A 20,625-nucleotide genomic window follows, 5' to 3' on the forward strand; every position below is an offset into this window, starting at 1 on the left:
ATATATAGAAAAATCTCTCTCATACAATAGAAAAACACAACAGCATCCACAATGTAGTCACTAAAGAGTCTTATTTATGGGGAGATTATTCTCTCCATAGTTTTTAATGCTTTCTTTTAAATTAGGTTTTTTAATATGTAGGTCACTTGACCAAACCCTATTAAAATATTATGCCATTTTAGTATATTTCCATTATCTTTTGATTTATCGTTGTTCAAGGTTTTCAATTATAAGCTTCCGTACGACGTCCTGATTATTTCGATCCCAATAAGTGGTATCCGAGCTAATGGTTCAACAATGGTTCAACGAGGTTGAAGACAGGTACAAGGTGGATCAGCTCAAGTTGCAACCAATTCGACGATAATGAAGATTTTTGTCCCAAAAAAAAAAAAAGATATCTGAAGTATTACATGTGGAGACAATTTTCAACAATCCTGCTGCTGCATATTTTTAAAACAAAAACAACTTTTAACTCATGCTTACTTTAGCGCATGAGCTCCAACTCATGCTTACTTTTAACGTATGAGCTCAAATTTTCAACCTTTGCTTACTTTAAACGCTTGGGCCAATTTCAACCCATGTTCACTTTTAATGCATGGGCTCCATTTTTAAGGCACAAGGCTCAAATTTTTAACCCATGTCTACTTTTAACCATAGCAAGCAGCAGTGATGAAGATTATGTGAAGAAGACGGATCAACTTTTGTCAAGAAAATCCAGGCCAAAAGGGGAAATTTGTTAGGGTTTTGCTCTGATTTTCTTACCATATTTGAGTTTTACTTTTCAGTTGAAGGAAAGTCAAAGTATAACCATAATTGCTTTACTTTTCCTGAAAGGAAAATATAACTCTCTTCCATATTTGGCTAGTCCTTTTCTTGGAGGTAAATGTTTTGGATCTCTATATATTGAAAAATCACTCTCATACAATAGAAGAACACAATAGCATCCACAATGTAGTCACTAAAGAGTCTTGTTTATGGGGAGATTATTCTCTCCACAATTTTTAATGTTTTCTATTAAATTATATTTTTTAATATGTAGGTCACTTGACCAACTCCGATTAAAATATTATGCCATTTTAGTATATTTCCATTATCTTTTGATTCATCGTTGTTCAAGGTTTGCAATTATAAGCTTCCGCATGACGCCCTGATTATTTCAATCCCAACAACTAAATGAACCAAAAAATCAAAACCTGATCCATTCGATGGCTTTTATTTAGGTTGAAGTTAAATTGAAAAAGAATATTAGAACTTGAAGTTGTACACTCACATGAAAATAAATTGAGTTTTGTGAGTGAAAACTTGAAAAACTCCTAAAACAATATGCAAAATTCAAATTTTTAAAATAAAAAATAGAGATAATGAGTCAATTTACAAACAAAAACTTATTCAAAATAATCTCCAAATATTATTTCAAATCTTATTAGTGGTAAAACGGCTTTGTAAGAATTAGAATCAATAGAACAACTCAGTGGAAATTACTACTTCCATAAGAAAAAACAATAAAAGAAACATAAAAGCCAAAAGGAAAAAGAACAAAAAAGAAAAGAAAAGAAAGGAAAGGTGATTGGGTAATAACACAGTTTCATTTTCAGTTGAACAGGCTTGGACAAAGCAGTCCGTATAAAAGGAAAGTTCTTTCACTTTTGAGTTGTGGGCCAGTTGACTGCTACCTATAATTGACACAAAGTCCTAATGATTTCAGACCAATAATATCGTGGACCATTTCCTACCCCTGCCCCAATCAAATTGACCAATTCATGAACACCTGCCAAATTTCGAACCCATAAAAATAATGTTTACCAATCACTTTTCCATCATATATTGAAGGGAAAAATACCCTCTACTTTGTTAAAAGAGCTAAAAATATAATCCCTTACAAATTTGGGTAAAAAATATCTCTTCTATCATTAAAGTTTTCAAATATACCCCCATCTTAATAGAAATTCCCAACATATTCCGATTGTATTTTTAAACCCGACTCAACTAAATAAAAAATTCATATGAGTTACCCGCTCCTGTGCCTAGTGGCTCCAGATGTAGTACTTGGGAACAAGTTGTTCGCATATGAGTTTTTTATTTAGTTGGGTCAGATTTAAATAGAGCGGATTTAAAAATGAAATCGGGTTATGTTGGGAATTTCCGTTAAGACAGGAGAATATTTGAAAACTTTAATGACGGGAGGGATATTTTTCATTCAAATTTATAATGAAGGATATTTTTAGCCCTTTTCCCAAAATAGAGGAGCATTTTTTTACCCTTTTCCCTATATTGAAATATAATCATTATCGTAAAATTTTAAATTTTGCATGCGTGAAACTTGAAACTCCATGTTTTTTTTTAATTACAATAGTTGAAAATGATTATTATTTATAAATTTTACACGTTCAAATACTGACTCGGGGCCTGAGTATAATGCTGAGTCAATTCGAAACTCGAATCAACTTATTTGGATTAGCTTGATTTTGATTTTTGATCAATGTTTGGTTTGATCCATGGCAATTCGGGTTATACTTAATTAAAGCTCGGTGGAATGAAGACTCATGCTTCGCTCGACATGACTCTTAAAAGCATAAATATTTATTTCACTTGACATGACTCGTAAAAGCATAACTCTTTATTCTTTCATGTAGTGCCGAGGTTACTTTTGCACCATTTTATAAATAGGGACAAAAGTACTGCAAATAATCCTATTTATGCAAATCACATGTCAAAATTTCACCAAAGTTTGGCTCAATCGAGCTCGAGCTCTACCTCGATTGGACTAACTAAATCGGCTCACTTGACTCGTATAATGATTAACTTAAAATTAAATTACATTGATTAAACTAGTTACGGAGTATTAAGTAAATTAATAGTATGTCAATTTAATAATTGACTCAAAATCTTAATGATTTAAGACCAAACCTATGGTAGACCATTTCTAACCCCTGCCCCAATAAAATTGACCAATTCATGAACACCTGCCAAATTCAACGCACAAAAATGATGTTTAATGATCACTTTCCGATCATACACGCGAATCAACTCATTTGGATTAGCTTGAGTTGGATCAGTGTTTGGATTGATCCATAATGATTCAACCTTAAAAGCTAGCTCAAGAGGAGATGATTGTCTAAGGCCTCATTTGTTTGCACTTAATAGACGTCTGAATCTGAATGGTTCAGACCTTAGGCCATTAAGTGCATTTGTTTACATTAAGATATAAGCACTTATTTGATCTGAATAGGTCTTAATCATTAAGATCTTGAACAAAGTCTTAATATCATTAAGAGGTACCCACTCTAAACCTCCCACCCCCCACCACCTACCCCCTCCCCCCTCACCACCAACACCACCCCAACCCTCTCATCCCCACCTACCCACCACCCACTCCACCCCCACCCTTACTCCCACCCCACAACCCATCCATCCATCCAGCCCTAACCCTACCCCTACACAACCTCCACCCACCCCCAACCCTACTTCCTAGACACCTTCCACCCACCCCCTAAGACTACCCCCACGCACCATCAACACCACCCCAACACCCCCCATCCCCACCTACTGACCCCCAACCTTACCCCCTACACACCCTTCACCCACCCCCAACCCTACCCCCTACACACCATCCACCCACCCCCAACCTTACCCCTCACCCACCATCAACACCCCCCACCCACCACCACTACAAACATTTCATCATTACTAACAAACATAAATGTTTCATTTTTTTATCAAATAGTATTTTTATTTTATTAAATTTGTATTTATTTTCTAATATTTAGTTACTTTCTTATTTGAATTATATATTTATTATTTTTAAATAAATTCATTATGCACATTCAGATGTCGAAAAACAAACAATCTTAATCATTCAGTGTTCAGATCTAAGGACAACATCTTAATCATTCAGATGTGCATTCAAATTTAGATGTTTTAATCTTAATGAAAACAAATGAGGCCTAAGTTCATATAAGCTAACCAGTTGTCCGTTCCCAAATAAATGTGAGACTCTAACCCACTCTAACAGTGCAAATCACCCGTCGTAATTTCATGAATTCGGTTTAATTGAGCTCAGGCTCGACTGAACCAACTAAACCAGCTCACTCGAATCGTGTAGTGATGACTTTAAAATTATATTACATTTACTAAGCTCATTATTAAGTAAATTAATAAATATGTCAATTTAATAATTGACCCAGAATCTTTAATGATTTAAGACCAAAACTATGGTTGACCATTTCTAACCCTTAGCCAAGTCAAAATTGACCAACCCACGACTAACCAGCCCAATTCAGACACTATTCCTTCTTATTTTCTCCAAAAGATCAACAGATTTCAAACACACGCGCCACCGTCAGCGCGTGTCATAAAATAGTTCCAACAAATAAAATAATAATCCACTTTTTAGTAGTAGTTGCTCGATCCCACGTCTTTCTCGCTAACTCTGAGAGTGAAATGTCACCTCCATTACTCATTAACTACAACAACAATTATTCAACTGTAAACACAAATACCTACCAAAAAAAAGAAAAACATTTAGCCAATTATATGTAAATTAGAAAAAAAAAATACTTTTTTTTTTTTTGATATTTCGTTTGTTTCTTGAATCTCTGTCAAATGGGTAGTCACAAAAGCAATTATATGATCTGGGTATGTCACATTTTGTTCTTGTTGTAACTCTGATTTGGGTTCTTGAGCTGCAGTTATTGGGTTTCCAAGATTGAATTTTTTTTTAGTTAATCATATGGTAGAGTAGAAAAAATTACTTTTTTTGTTGTTGATATTTTGTTTGTTTCTTGAATCTCTGTCAAATGGGGGTCCCATTTTGTTCTTCTTGTTGAAACTCTGATCTTGGTTCTTGAGCTGCAGCTATTGGGTTTCCAAGATTAAGTTTTTTTTGGTTATTTGAGGAGTTTTTAAGTTAGCAAGTTTGGATATTTTCAAGAATGTGGAGGGACCCTGGAGCTCCAGCTGATTCTTTTTACCAGGTTCGCCCTGAATGTACAGATGTTCCAAAAACAAGATTCAGAATCAAGGTTAGTAAAATATTCAATTTTGATGCTATGGGGTATTGTATTACATTTTGTGTTTTTGAATAGATTTTATGGTCTTATGTTAGAAGCTTTTCACTGGGTATGTTGTATGATAGAAGCTTTTTCTTATTTTATTTCGTATGATCAGTGGCGGAGCCAGGATTTCCGCCGAGGGGGTTCAAAATATAAAAAAATAAACATACGAAGAAGTCTAAGGGGGTTCAACATCTACTATATATACATAAAAAATAATTTTAACCTTATAAAAATAGTATTTTTTTCCGCCGAGGGGCTTCGGATGAACCCCCTCGGCATAGTGTGGCTCCGCCACTGCGTATGATGAAGATATGAAATAAGCTTATATGAAGAAGTTTGGGATTAGTATGGCCAACCGTTTGGGATTGAGGTGTAATTGTTGTTGTATGTTAGAAGTTTTTCTTGAAAAATTAGTCATTAGTTGATGTATTGTCTCATGTTGTGGGATATATAGAGATGATTGAAAAGATCATGTGTTTTGTTGAGATAAAAGATGCTTATTTATCAGACCTTATGATTGGGTTCTAAATGGGGATCATCAACTGCAATGAGCCAAGATTTCAACTCCATGGGTTCTGAAATTTAGACTGAAGATTTCAAGTGCTAATAACTGGGTTCTAAATTTAATATGTGTACATATTTAATGAATTTATTAACATAAATACACTATTTGAGCAAAAGCTACTGGATTCAGTCGAACTTGTATCTGGGCTTCCACCTCCACCCCTGGTTGTGAAGACTTCCAATAATGCATAAACGTTTTCCGTATGGTTTGCTCCTCAGTATTTGATAGTGACATAAGGCATTATTGTTTGAAACATTTTTCAGTTTGCATTCAGATGGTATAGTTGGGAGTGGAACTTGGTCTAAGGTTACCTGGTTTTGAGTTGGGGAAAAGGGAATATTCTCCTGAATTTGCTTTTACATGTTTCAGAAGCTGCTACTGACATTAAACTATCTGTTTTTCTATTCCTTTAATTCCAGACAAATAATCCCTTTCTTTCTCACTCCTTAACCTGGCGAATCAGTGAATTCAATTGGACAACACTTCCGGGTTTATGAAATTATGAGGCTGGAGTGCAACATTTAATGAGTAACTTTGCATGATGATTTTCATATAACAATAGTTCCCTGTTTGTTCCATAACGCTTGTGGACAGATGGTTGTTCAAAAGTAGTGCTTACATTTCTCTTGAATAAGTTGAACTCCTTAGTTACACCCCCACCAGCAACCCCAGTATTTGTGTTGCTAGATATATATTATCTATTGATTTACTTATTCAGGCTGGGAAAACCTTAAGTGCAAGGAAATGGCGTGCTGCATTTACATCAGAAGGTTATCTTGACATTCGCAAAACACTAAGTCGAATTTATCGTGGGGTAAGTTTGACTTATTGGTGTCAAAATTTGTGTAGGATCACGTGATATATGATCCTTTATAGTTCTATTCTACGGTTTTATTACGCTCACTGATTTTCTTTTTTCCTTTTTCGGTCTTTGTGGTACTGATTCAATGAATCCGCATTACATATAAATTTGTGGCAAGATGATTAGCATAGTAGTCTTTTAACTATCAAGTATCTAACACTATAGGGGATTCATCCATCAATTAGAGGTGAAGTTTGGGAATTTTTACTGGGTTGTTATGATCCAAAGAGCACATTTGAGGAAAGAGAGCAGATACGGCAACGGAGGAGGTAATTTACTTTCTGTATTGCCTAAGTTTGGCAAATGTATCGAGCACTTGAATTTTTCCATTTTACAACACTTAACTATTACTTTGAGAAGAGAATCATTGGTTTGACTGATGAACTACGTGGGAAATAGACCTTCTTTCTTTGATTTGAAGCAAGATTTCTCTTCCCAGTAGCAGGCGACCCCTCGCATTTTCTTCTTTGAGTTGGCCTATCAGAAAGAAAAAAACAAGTGGATGCGCTAGATTTTATCATTTTCATTGCAAGCTAATCACTTGATTTTAACAGAGTAACATGGAAGTTTTTTACTGTTGGAGGATAATTTACCATTCCTGAGTATAAATTAACACTGATCCATATCCAATTTCCATGCCCTATTCTTGACCTGGATTTCTATTGTGTACATTCAGGTCCCAGTATGCTGTACTGAAAGAAGAATGCCGCACGATGTTTTCCATGATCGGAAGCGGTAGTTTTATTACTGCACCTGTAATTACTGAAAACGGTGACCCAATCCTTGATCCTATTACTCTCCAAGAGGCACAAGCAGCAAAGGAATTAAGTTCCGGTGGTCAGCAAAATGGTAATCCTGGATGTGAAATGGTAAAGGAGCACGACAAAAGAATAATCCAGTGGAAACTCTCATTACACCAGATAGGTTTGTTATTTATATAGATTGCATTTGCTTGTTAAAGATTCAATATATTTTTCTTTGTATCCTTCTCTGAAAGTGTTTACCTACTGACATTTTTCTGGTGGCAAATCAAGTACTTGTTGGTTCTCTTTCTCTTCAGGTTGTTTGAATAGTAACGATTCAATCTGGTATATGTGTTTATGCTAGGGCTCGATGTTGTTCGCACCGACAGGACACTTGTCTTTTACGAGAAACAGGAGAATCTAGCCAAGCTTTGGGATATTCTGTCTGTGTATGCGTGGTTTGACAAAGATGTTAATTATTGTCAAGGTGGGTTGTCATATTATCTTTGAGATATGAAATTTTTCAGTATTTTACCTCTCTTTGATCCGATAATTGCTGACCACAGGGAAATGGCTTTTATCTGTAACAGTTCAAACTTAGCATGTGTTTGTAAAAGCTTTTATACTAGTTTCAGTTATCTATTCCTTGTTTTTACCCTTTTGGCTATGTCTCATGCAATATGCTTATGGTGGGGATCAATAGGTTTCAGGCATAAAGAAAACATTTGCATGCACTTAATTTTGAATGTTTCTCTCTAGGTCAAATGAATGCATATTTGTTGATAAATTATTTTAAAAAGGTGAAGCCAAGTGATATCATCAGCATTATCTATATCAAGTTATCAGCTCATACAATAAAAAAATCCTCCAACTAATCAAAAGAGAAAAATAAAAAAAATAAAAACAGCATTTGTTCTATATTCTTCTTTCAATGCATTAGAGTCTCCTTATTCTTTTTGTTTTTTGCAGTTGTTTCTCATTTTTCTCTACTGAATATTAAGCTCTTGATAATGCTGTGCAGGAATGAGCGATCTCTGCTCTCCCATGATTATTCTTCTTGATAATGAAGCCGATGCATTTTGGTGCTTTGAACGCCTAATGAGGAGACTGGTAAATATTAAAATTTCTGTACTCACAGAACCTGTTTCATCATTGTAATGGCGTAAATCATATTTTCCAACATAAGATAAAGAGTATCTTGTTCCTTTTCGAAATATAAAAAGTATCTTGATATGGCACTCAGGTTGTGTAAAAGATAATATTTAAAAATTAGAATCACCAAAAAGACATTTTCCAAATACTAAAAAGAAGAAGTACTCGATTAATATGGGATTAGATTATTTTCTAAAAAAAATTATCCGAAGATTATGCCTCATTTGTAAAGTGGAAATGCCATACTCCAATAGCTATATTTTGAGTTGCACCTTCAATTATTGGTGTCACTGTATGGATTATGCTTTTTGCAGTTCTAGTGACTAATATCAAGTGTTGTGTGAAATTTTAAAGAGAGGAAATTTCAGATGCACCGAGAGATCTGTCGGGGTGGAAGCGCAGCTAAGTAATCTAGCTTCAGTAACACAAGTTATTGATCCTAAACTTCATCACCACTTAGGTATGATCTTTCCCCTTTAATATATACGTACAGATTCCAGTAAGCAGACGTCGTCTCATTTCTTCTTGAAATACTAACATTGGATCTCATTCTGATCTTGCCCCACAGAGACATTAGGTGGAGGTGATTACCTATTTGCTATTCGGATGCTCATGGTTTTGTTCCGTCGAGAATTCTCTTTTGGCGATTCATTATATCTTTGGGAGGTAGGATTACTCTCTTGAATAAAATGAGAATTGACATAACTAGCCGCCCACCAAAATAACAGCCAACGAATGTATATTTTCTTGTATATTAGTGTATAAAAAATATATTAATGTATAATTTACATAAAATACACATTTTTGATACATAATAGCGCATATTTTTTGTACATTTGGGTAGCGAATGTAATTATTTTTGGCCGACCGGCCAAAAGTGTAACATCTGGACCTGCTAGTTGATGGCTTTTCCATTTGGTTGTCTGAAAAGTAACTTTTGATTTGAATTTATCATTCCTTCCTATGATGCGCATGTATACACATATATGATCTTCCTATTATTCTTTTATCATGTTTAAATTTTTAATTTCTCGGTCATCACCTTTTTCGCAACAGATGATGTGGGCCCTGGAGTATGATCCCGACTTGTTTCTTATGTACGAAGACCCTGACTCTGCTGAAAAATCTGAAGGATCAAAAGGAAGAGCAAAATCGACACGCCAGTGTGGGAAATTTGAAAGAGAGAATTTGAAAAATGGAGGCAAAGGTGCTGAAGCTCCCCTCCCAATTTCCGTTTTCCTAGTAGCTAGTGTTCTAAAAGACAAGAGCACAAAGTTGCTGACAGAAGCTAAAGGACTGGACGACGTTGTTAAGGTTGGTTTGAAAAGTACATAAATTTAACTTTCTATTGTGATCTCTTACTTGAGAGTCTTTCTGTTCTAACCTCATTTAATGGAAATGTGCCGTTGATGGAAGAAAAATCTTTCGAATATTATTTTAATAATCTGTTTTAATTATAACAGATACTGAATGACATCGCCGGAAACCTGGACGCCAAAAAGGCTTGCACGGGTGCAATGAAACTTCACAAGAAATATCTTAAAAAGGTAATATCCCGAAGCAGTTAATGGATACATGTAAAATGTCCATCTAACTCAGTTGAAACATTACAAGTATTAACTCCCTCCCGTCCTATTAATTTGTCACATTTGCTAAACATAGTTCCAAAATACTTGTTTTTAGAAAATCAAGGAAGAATTAATTTCTTTTTTCAATTTTAACCTTACTACTCAAATAAATACTCTAGAAAAAAAAAAAGATCGTGAGATAGCTTAACTAAGAAAAAATTAGTCAATTAACTCTTTATTATTAATGTTTTCTTAAAGGGTGTTTAAAATGCTAAAGTGACAAGTAAATAGGACTCGGGCGGAGGAGTATAAAATTATAAACATTGCAAGATTATCTGCAGTATCATTTCTTGTAGACCAATTATGAATTTTCATTTTCTAATGATGATTGCTTAAAACAGGCGGCCAATGGCAACAGGTAACGAAAAGAAAAGCCAACACAAGCGCGCTACGCAATTCATAAGCCATGGAGCTCATGTAAAATAACATTTGTGATGGTACTTTCCCTGTTCTCTCCAATGAGCTTAATGTTGCAACAGTATTGTTGCAGGGTAAGAATGCTATCGTGATTTTTGATATACGGATTTTTTGGCCATGTTGAGGAAGAGTGACTGCTTTTGTATACATACTATGGCTTGATTTGTTAAGGGGCAATGCAAATTTCCATTTGTCATCCAGCCCCAAATTGAGAGTCGTCTTGTATACTAAGACACTCTTCCATAGGTTGTAACATAACACTTTTTTTTTTACTAGGTTATAATGAAATTATTATAATTAGTATAAGAAGCCAGTTACCCAAGAGACAAAAGAAGTGGTATTGCTGAGAAAGAGCAGAAGACAGTTCTCCTCCATGTTCTTTTTTATGATAAACTGACATAAATAACCACTCACCCAAAAACTAGCCGGCAAATGTATATATATATGCTAGCAGATTTAAATATTTTTGGCCGAGCAGCCAAATGTGTAACTTCCAACTTTTTATATTATAGAATTACAGAGACAAAGATGAAATCATGCATAGAAATGGCTACACTGACGAAAAATTATCAAAAATGAGTTAATGGAACATTATTGTCCTGACTCAGATTCTATGATAAATCTTTTGGATACAAAAAAAAAAAAAAAAAAAACCTTCAACGTGTTGTAATACGTTGTACATGAGAGAAAACCGGTCCTTTAATCACAGCGTTAGCACTCGTAGTTTGTTAGCATAATTTAACTTGTTATACTAAGTTACTATATCAGACGGCATATGAAAAGTAATACTCCTTGTAGGTCAAACTTTTAACTCGAGAAACAAAGTGAAGAAATGCATAACTATGGATTCATTTATGGGATTCTTAAATAAGGATTACAAATAATTAAATTTAGTGAGGATGATTCCGTCTATAATTAAAAGATGGTAGATGGTATGTTCCTACAAGTGTTGACAGCGTCCTTAGTCTCCGGATAAATATAAATCACTAAATCTTCAAATGATGCAGTGTCTAACAGTGTTTACTACCCTTTTGTGGGTGCTGCTAGCTCTGATACCAATTTGTGGGGTCCAGACCCACAATTTTTGACTTTGCCAAAAGAAGAAAAATTTGGCACCGACCAAATTGCAGAGTTTGTCAAAAAGTGATACCAATTCGTGGGGTCCAGACCCACAATTTTTGACTTTGCCAAAGGAAGAAAAATTTGGTACCGGCCAAATTGCAGAGTTTGTCAAAAAGAGTTGCAAAAAGGTTGAATTTGGCACCGGCCAAATTAAATGCAAGGTTGAAGAATTGGCACAGGCCAATTAATGCCAAGAGGAAAAATTGCACACTCCATCCCTATAAATAGGGAGCTCTCTTTCAGTTTAATTACACACACCAAAAATCTCAGACAATACATCTGAGTGAGAGCAAAGTGAGGTATACCATAGACTGTGTAAGAAAATAGTCTGTGAAGAAAAATAGAGTGTGAGTGATATTGTAGTGAGGTGGGAAAAATCAAAAGTGTGTTTTTTCTTTTTGAGTGTGTAGTGGTCTTTGGAGTATTTATACTCGTGACTACACAGTGTAAAATTCCTTACTATAGTTATAGTGATATCAGCTGCTCCTCTTGGCCGTGGTTTTTCCCTTATTCAGAAGGGTTTCCACGTAAAATCTTAGTGTCATTATTGCTGCATTTTATTCTTGCTGATTTAACCATAAGTTATTGTTCCGCGTTTATCACTAATACCGTGAATATTATTTTTGCAGGTCTATTTTATTCCCAACAAGTGGTATCAGAGCCAAGGTTCTGTCTGAGTATGCTCTGTGGTTGCAGCACAGTCTGAACTTCCACATCAGAAAAGAATTACTTTGGTCTTCGAATAAAATAGTATTTGTATTTGTGATAAACGATGGAAGCCAACACTAGTAGAATAAATCCATACATCATATCATCATATCATATTATTATAAAAGGGAGAAGCTCCAAACTCAAAAGTTGAATTACTAAAATGTCCATCAAAAGTTGATGGACCTTTTTACCCTTTAATCAAAATCATACTAATTAAATGTTCTACATTAATATTGTACAATAATGTAGAGGATGTGCATAGCCATGATAAGATTGTTGAGCTTCTCTTACCCCCTACAATACGAATGGAACTATAATGTACAATGTATTTGGTTAGGATTTAATGCACAACGTACATGATACTCATTATGATTTGGAATGGTACATAGTATTTTTCAGAATCCATAAATTATCAGACTTTAATGAGTCCTGAGTGGTTCTCATTTGTCATCTTATTGAATATTTTCTGAATTATATCCCACATATGATTATGAAAGCTCCCGTTTCATGTCAGCCATAATTTTAATGGCATAATACATAAATAGGCCCTTAAACTTGACCTCAGCTGGCAAGTATGCCCTCCAACTCTGGGTGTGCACAAGTAGGCACCTCAACTTGTATAAAGTTGAACATGTAAACACAAATGCTGACGTGACATTGACTTGGCACTGACATGGCCCTTCAAAATTTATGTGACACGTCAGTGTCATGTCAGCATTTGTGTTTACATGTTCAATTTTATATAAGTTGAGGTGCCTACTTGTGCACACCCAAAATTGGATGACATACTTCCCAGCTGAGGCCAAGTTTAAGGGTTTGTTTATAAGATATTTGTCATGTATTTGCTATATATTACCTTAGATTTAGTTGTAACAATAAGCAATCTTTCTTTCTTTCCCTTCTTTTTTATAAAAGCATTATATTTTTTACGAACTTCATTATTTTCTGAACAAAAAATAAAAACAGAAAGTTCGCTATAAAAAACTTTTAGTGAACCAAAAATTTGAGAGCCTAAAACTTTACAAGCCTTCTCGGAGCCTCCCTGTTTCCCACGTAGATGACATCCTGCAAATCCATAAACATGAGAAAGTGGGCAACAACTAAACCTGAACTTAGAAGATAATCGAAACATGAGACTTGCCAAATGGTGACATCTGTTTCTGTTGAGAGCATGATTAAATTAAATAAAAACAAGTTCTCTCTAATAACTTAAATTTTCAGATGAGATGTTCACACGCTTCATTATTTAATGGTGACATCTAATACTCAATTTTCAGAGCAGACAGAGGTCTTGGATTTTAGTCTCTACGCCATTATTGTAAAAAGATTTTTTTATGTGCTTTGCCCATTAAGGGGCGTATTGAGAAAATGCGAAATTTATATTTTGACTCACACAACTAATATTATAATTGCGTGCAACTTCTTTTGTATCACCAAAAAAAAAAAAAAAATGAAAAGTATTTGTGCATCCTGATATTTTTGCTATTTTGAGGAGTAAGAGGTGAGATCAATGGTAGAAAAAAAAAAAAAAAAGAAAAGTAAATACTACTAACACTTTTGGATTTCGATTTTAGTTATTTCGATTTTAGTTATTGATAAATTCTGACTTTAATCTATGACAATTGATCAAGTGCATCTAATCTTCAATTACTTAAAATTTACATTTTTTATCATTTTGCTCATAAATATTCATAAATTTATCAATTATTATATTGTTCCAACTCTTAATTACCCATATGGTATGTTAAATTTATTCAATTACTTGATATGTGATGGTAAGAGAGTCCTAAAAGTGGTCCAAGTAGATCTTTTAGGAGTAAATCAAAAGTTCCAATCATCTTCTTTTTTGCCACCGATGCTTTTTTTTTCTTTTATATTTTTTTTTAATTAAATAGGGGGTTAGGGGAAGGGAATTACAACTTGTGATTCAAACCCTTACCAATAAGATGGAAGTTCAGGTAGTCAACCAACTGAGCTACTAGATTCCTACTGCCACTGATGCTTAATTCATCGGGTACGGTTAATTTTGCATATTGGGTTAACTATGCTAATGCACTTCGTTTATTAATATTGCAACTGAATTTTCATCAATATAATAAGAATTTTAAATCGTGAAGTTTAATCACAAAGAGAAAAGAGGAAAAAAGACGGTTGAAACCTAAAAAGAAGGAAAGAAAAAAAAAAAAAAAAGGAAGAAGAAAGGAGAAAATAACATTAATGCTAAGGACTTCTTATCTTTTCCTTATTTTAGACCGACCAAGAACTAAAAGACCCAATTGAAATTTATTTTGTTTTCTCCGTATTTATAGTCAATTCGTTCCTTCCTAATTAAGGGAAAATCGCTTGCAGGGAGGGACTACAAGAATAATAGCGTTGTTCTATGTAGTGTATTTTGATTTTTGATTTATGACACAATCATTCAGCGCATTTTATGGTATTACCAAAAAAACCAAAAATACCTACACAGATTTATATAGTTAAGCTCGTTGTTTTAAGAAAATGAAATGAAAATGAAAAATGTATCACACATAAAATTAATTTTAAATTGTCAATATGTAGTGTTACCGAGGTGTTATTATGTGATAGAAAATGTCTATCAAAGTAAAAGATAAATTCTAGTATAGATATGACCGGCAATATTTATAATAGTGAATATTGAGTTGCTAACGTCGAACATCCATTCAAGATGTATATAGATGTGCGGTCATGCTAGGTTAGATAAAATTAAAAATGATCAAATTCACCGGAAGCCAGAAGATGCAAATAATTAACTAGCACATATAGAGGATAAAATAAGAAAATGTCACTCGACATGATTTCGTCATGTCCTGCAGATACATCATTTGGTCTAGAAGGTGTTATTGCAAAGATAATTTATCCGATCTATAAAAAAAAAAAAAAAACACTACGCCTGTAGATAGAAAGTTATAATTCGGATGCAGTAAGGAGGTGGAAACAAGACATTTTATTCATATTAAACGAGCAAGATCTGATCTTACATTCATGGTCACCATTTTATATGCCATGAAAACATAAAACACTAGCTAGACAAGCAGATCTCTAATTAAGCTAGCTAGCTCACACACGATGATGTGTGTTTTTTTACTAACAAACACTATAGCTAGCTATATTTGTTCGTCCACCTTAGAAATGACACTGAGTAGGCTGGATGTTGCACATACGGGGAAGGTAACGAGCTCTCCCTAACATGTGCTCCGCCTGTTGGCCTTGGGTGCCGCGCTCTTGCGACACCATCCTCCTAAGTGCCTGACAGCGGCATTGAGTGTCCATGTTCCTCAATTCCTGGCAGCACTGTTGGAGATGCTCCTGTGCTTGGTTGCTCTTGTCTTCATCTGTCACCATGCTCAACTCATATTGGCGGCTTCTTGAAAGGTACATCCTGCAATTAGAGACGAAATTCAGGATTTGAGTTTTATGAGCTTGAATTCATTGGAATATGTTATTCGTAATTATTTTGCAAAATTTCAAACACAAGTCCGAACTCCATAACGGGTACACTACATCCGCCCATGCATGTTTGTAATTAATGATGTAGGCAAAAAATTTATGAGAATACTGTCAAGTTATTGTTATTTCCTTTGTGTTAAGAAAAAAAAAAGTAATAAACATTTACACAAACCTAAAATATCTAATATTAGTCTTGTGACTATATCTCGTTTAAGGATAAAATAAAAATTTAAAGTGAAATTAACTCTAATTAATCAAGAAAAGTAACTTGAATTCTTTTTTCAAGCCGATAGAAAAGGAAGACGAAAGTATGACACATAGATTGAGACATAGGAGGTACACTTCTGACTTGTAATATTGGATTTGAGTAAAAAATTATTATTATTATAAAGACTTTGCTTTCTGCCTCAAATTCATATTCACCTTGTATGACTGATCTACTGTGTGTATGTAAAAATAATATATTTACACAGTCACACACACATATATATAAATTAATTACCTGCAGTGGTTGAGCCTCTGCCTCTGGATCTGTTCTTGGCAACTTTGTGACGGATTGTCGATATCGTCCTCCGTCACGGTGATGGTGAAGCTGTTAGCACTTGCAACGGCTAACAAGCACAGCAAAAGAGCTGCAGCAAGTGAAAGCTTGGCCATTGCAACCGTACTGAGATGTGTTTAAATCTTTTGGTGATTAATTAATTGCCAGTGCAATTGTGATGGTGAAGTACTCGGTTTAAGGTTGTATTTATAGCAGATTCAATGCTTTGCATGACAAGTACGTGTTGAATGAAAGGTAAAAAGGCAATTGGAAATATTTGTATGAGAGGAAGACGTGTGCAGCCCCAAAGAAATGCTTCGACACGTTTGTAATTTACATGCAAATAATAATGCTCATTTTGAATATTCTTTTGAAGAAGCATTTGAGTAGTGTGGTTAGCGGTTACATATAGAGCCATCTTCATTTGGCTTCTTCTGCGAGGAGTACGTATGACTCGATCGATTTAATTTCTTGGAGATCTCATTCATTAAATTAAATAATTCATGTGGCTTATATATAGGTGCAAAATATATACATAACACACATGAATGAGACTACTGTTAGCATGATAAATTCTTATAACAAATATGATACTAGGAAACAAAATAATTAAAGATTAGTATTTAGTAGGGTAGAACAATGTGCCTGTTTGAGCCATATTGAACTGTAGACGGACTAAATCTTCCTCTCTATTATCCGATCTCGTTATGGCAGCGTTAATTATACAACAACCTCACACCTTTTGGTATATTTCAAGTGATGATACAAATACGCCAAATAGAGGTGCCTTATATAAGGGTTAGTTTGATTTCCTTTCTTAAATGACGAATCAAACCCAACATTCTCGGTTTTAGTAAAATTGAAAATCAAATAAAATAAATTGATTATTATGCTGGTTTCATTCGGTTTTAAATTTGGTTAGACTTTTTCGATTTTTTATTAGCACCTTTATTTGACGCCACTTAAAATTGTCGATATCTTAGTTGGGTTTCTCGAACCACCAATGAAACAGGGTGCATGCAGGTACCTGTTAGGATATGTATACACCATTATGTTTTGTACACAGTTAGTAAATACATTTTTACATCAATAAATTAAATTCACATAGATATAGACTCATCTAATGAAGTGAAGAAGTATAAACGGCAATGTTAAAAATGTTTCGTCGTCTCCATTACTCATTAGCAATATAACGTCGTACTACTAGTTAATTTCTACCATAAACGGATACGGAATTAACAAGGAATTGACAGGGTTAACCAATGTAACATGTCAAAATGGAATAATCAATAACATGATTAGATTAATCTTTCACCAAGTGTTTCTCGGCGTTAAAATTTGATTATCATTTGCCACTGCAAAATAGATTAATCACATAGTATTGTTTCAATTTAGAGTTTAATAAGTTATATGTACTATTAGTATAATTTTACTTGTTATTAGAGAGACTTTGATTTGTTTTCAAGATTATAACCCGACATTTTAAGTAAGCTTACCTGTAGATAGTGTAATAGAATCTTTATATATATTTGATGCCATTATATTAGTCGGTGGCGGAGCCACGTCTATCCTAGGAGTGTTGACTCAACCCGCTCGAAAGCTACCCAAAAAATTGATGCCATTATATTAGTCGGTGGCGGAGCCACGTCTATCCAGGGAGTGTTGACTCAACCCGCTTGAAATCATGTATATATTACTATGTGTTGTATTCATAAATTCTTCGTAGGTTTACTTTTCAAATTTTAACACCCATTAATAAAAATCCTCATTCCGTCATATTAGTGTGGCCGAAACCTCTGCTAAAGCAAGATTTGTGAGTAGCCGTTATATTCGCGTTTCGCGTGCATGCAGTACTAGAATGAAGTCTATTAAGAAAAAGAAAGAGAAATTTATTTCATACAAAACGAGTCTCCTTCATTTCATATCCGCCTTTACATAATACTTGAAACTTTCCATAAGATAAAATTAACCAAATACAAAGCAAATTAACTCTGGCTTACATACACACGATGGTGTGTTTATTATACTACTAAACTCTATTTTTATACTCAGCTTCTATATTAATTAGAAGCGGCACTGAGTAGGCTGAATGTTGCACATACGGGGAAGGTAACGAGCTCTCCCTAGCATGCGCTCTGCCTCATGGCCTTGGGTGCCTTGCTCTTGTGACACCATCCTCCTAAGTGCCTGACAGCGGCATTGAGTGTCCATGTTCCTCAATTCCTGGCAACATTGCTGGAGATGCTCCTGTGCTTGGTTGCTCTCATCGTCATCTGTCACAATGCTCAATTCATATTGGCAGCTTCTTGAAAGGTACATCCTGCAATCAGTAACATACGCAGAATTTTATGTAACTTTGACTCATTGTCAAAATTGGACTAGTAACAAATTTTTAGTTTGGGGCGGGGAGGTTGTGCTTGGGTTAAGCTTATAAATTGGTTGGTACACTAATTAAAATGCTTATAATTTCAAGTGCTTATGAATCAAAATCAATCAAAGTCACAAATTGATCAGTCCTAACTTATAAATTTAGAAGTACGTTTAGTTTGACCAAACCTTTTATGATTTTATCCCTATCTTTTGTAATTTTCTAAATACTCTTCCTAAAATATACTTCATAGTAGCTTTTAGTTCTCTCTCTATTATATTTTCGTCATTCTTTCTCTTTTTATGTGAAAATACTCTACGTTTGTACTTTCTAAAATAGTTTCAAGGACATTTTAACGTTAAAAATGCTTACCAACACCTATTTACCAAACGGGTTAATCGCTTATTTTCAGTTGTAGTACTTCAATCCAAACATATAATTGTTTATTTGTAAATCCACATAACTAATCCAAAGAGGCTGTCAGTCTAAGACTATATGTATATTTTAAAATTCTAATTTCTGTCACAAATTTACACACAAAATTTAACCTGCAGTGGTTCAACCTCTGCCTCTGGATCTGCTCTTGACACCTTTGTGACCCCTGATTTTCCATATCATCCTCCGTCACGGTGACTGTGAAGGTGTTAGCAGTTGCAACGGCTAACAAGCACAAAAGAAGAGCTGCAACAAGTGAAATTTTTGCCATGGCAACAGTGAGATGTGTTTAATTAATTGTTTTTGGTGATTAATTGCTAGTGCTTCTGATGGTATTGGTTTTAAGGGTTGTTTTATAGCTAGTCCGATGATTTGCATGGTAAGTACGTGTTGGATAACTTCTAATTAATTAGGTAGATGAAGAAAGTTAATTATACGTGGCTGGCTTCAACCTTCCTTGTGTCAGTTTTAAGTTTTAACATGCAAATGCTGCCGAAAAGCTCTTTGTTTGAATTTTACAACTTTTTATTTTTTATTTTTATGAGGTTCCGTCCATATACATATATCATCATGTTCATCAGTGTGGTTTTGCAGATTGTCCACTTTCTCGATTTATTTATTTTTGTAAATTAATGATCCAAAAAACAAAATTGGGAGTCTTCTTGAAACAAGTAAGTTTCTAGACCTTAAAAATAAAAAAAATTACTCCGTATCATCATAAATTGTGCAAGGATTTGTCTATGTTTGATAAGGATGAATTGGTGACCCAAAATCTTTAATTTGAGGGTCATATTTACTGTCACTTGTCAAATAAAGACAACTTTCAAACACAAAATGCATAGTTGTGTGAGGCACAAAATAAAGCTTCGCGACGTTTATATGCTCTAAGAATGTCACGCGTTACACTTCAGGTATTTAATTGATTGTCGGCTATGTATGTCTTAGTATATCTTTTTGAAAAACATTGACTTGAATTGTTCTTATATAATCAGTATACTATTTTTAATAGTAATTTGGAATTCTTAATTTGTATTAAGGGTTTAAATGGATACCCTTAATACAATCTTACGTTGTCAAACTTAAACAAATGAAAAAGCACAAAGAACATATTGAATAAGCAGAAAAAGATCTTACACTTACTATTAGTCTATATATTGTTTACTGTATTGTTTATTATTAAAATACCACTGAAAACTAGTATAGTCGGTATGATCAAAATTTAAAGCCTATCATCCACATTTGAACTTGTTTTAATAATGAGTCAACAATAACCAACTAATTAAACAAGAAAAGCGATGGACTTTCATTTGAATAATAAATTTGAAGAGATATAAACGAGCAGATTCCTCTACGACCATACAACATCATTTTCTTTTTCGTTTTCTTCTTTTGGTGTCTCAAATTGATTACAGTACTCAACTTCAGAGTCATGTAATATTGGTTTTCTTTACTTCTCCCATCTCTTCATGGCCATTGCCACTAGAAAATGTGTGTAAGAGAAACCTTGTAGTAATATATAAAAGACAAAAAATCAGTGCAATATAATGCTATCATCAAGA

The 20,625-nt window shown here is 34.2% G+C and overlaps 3 protein-coding genes across 4 annotated transcripts; 1 reads left to right on the forward strand and 2 right to left on the reverse strand.

Annotated features, from left to right (window-relative positions):
• Positions 1 to 4,275: 4,275 nt before the first annotated feature.
• Positions 4,276 to 11,021, forward strand: LOC132618164 (uncharacterized). Its single transcript, XM_060333225.1, has 11 exons — positions 4,276 to 5,021; positions 6,338 to 6,433; positions 6,647 to 6,750; positions 7,158 to 7,405; positions 7,589 to 7,711; positions 8,246 to 8,334; positions 8,731 to 8,836; positions 8,945 to 9,042; positions 9,433 to 9,690; positions 9,840 to 9,923; positions 10,346 to 11,021. Exons 1-11 carry the CDS (start codon positions 4,932 to 4,934, stop codon positions 10,364 to 10,366), a joined length of 1,317 nt encoding a protein of 438 aa, XP_060189208.1. The 5' UTR covers positions 4,276 to 4,931; the 3' UTR covers positions 10,367 to 11,021.
• Positions 11,022 to 15,204: 4,183 nt separating this feature from the next.
• Positions 15,205 to 16,452, reverse strand: LOC132617059 (2S seed storage albumin protein-like). Its single transcript, XM_060331932.1, has 2 exons — positions 16,225 to 16,452; positions 15,205 to 15,654 (listed from the first exon to the last, which is right to left on the reverse strand). Exons 1-2 carry the CDS (start codon positions 16,377 to 16,379, stop codon positions 15,399 to 15,401), a joined length of 411 nt encoding a protein of 136 aa, XP_060187915.1. The 5' UTR covers positions 16,380 to 16,452; the 3' UTR covers positions 15,205 to 15,398.
• Positions 16,453 to 18,131: 1,679 nt separating this feature from the next.
• Positions 18,132 to 19,378, reverse strand: LOC132617571 (2S seed storage albumin protein-like). Of its 2 annotated transcripts, none has more exons than XM_060332614.1 (2): positions 19,195 to 19,378; positions 18,132 to 18,583 (listed from the first exon to the last, which is right to left on the reverse strand). In XM_060332614.1, exons 1-2 carry the CDS (start codon positions 19,335 to 19,337, stop codon positions 18,328 to 18,330), a joined length of 399 nt encoding a protein of 132 aa, XP_060188597.1. In that variant the 5' UTR covers positions 19,338 to 19,378; the 3' UTR covers positions 18,132 to 18,327. The 2 variants fall into 2 exon arrangements, with proteins under 2 accessions (XP_060188597.1, XP_060188596.1); XM_060332613.1 differs by having other exon boundaries at positions 19,180 to 19,378.
• Between the last annotated feature and the right edge of the window lie 1,247 nt (positions 19,379 to 20,625).

This window comes from Lycium barbarum, chromosome 11, assembly GCF_019175385.1.
Source record: "Lycium barbarum isolate Lr01 chromosome 11, ASM1917538v2, whole genome shotgun sequence".
NCBI classification, from domain to species: Eukaryota; Viridiplantae; Streptophyta; class Magnoliopsida; order Solanales; family Solanaceae; genus Lycium; species Lycium barbarum.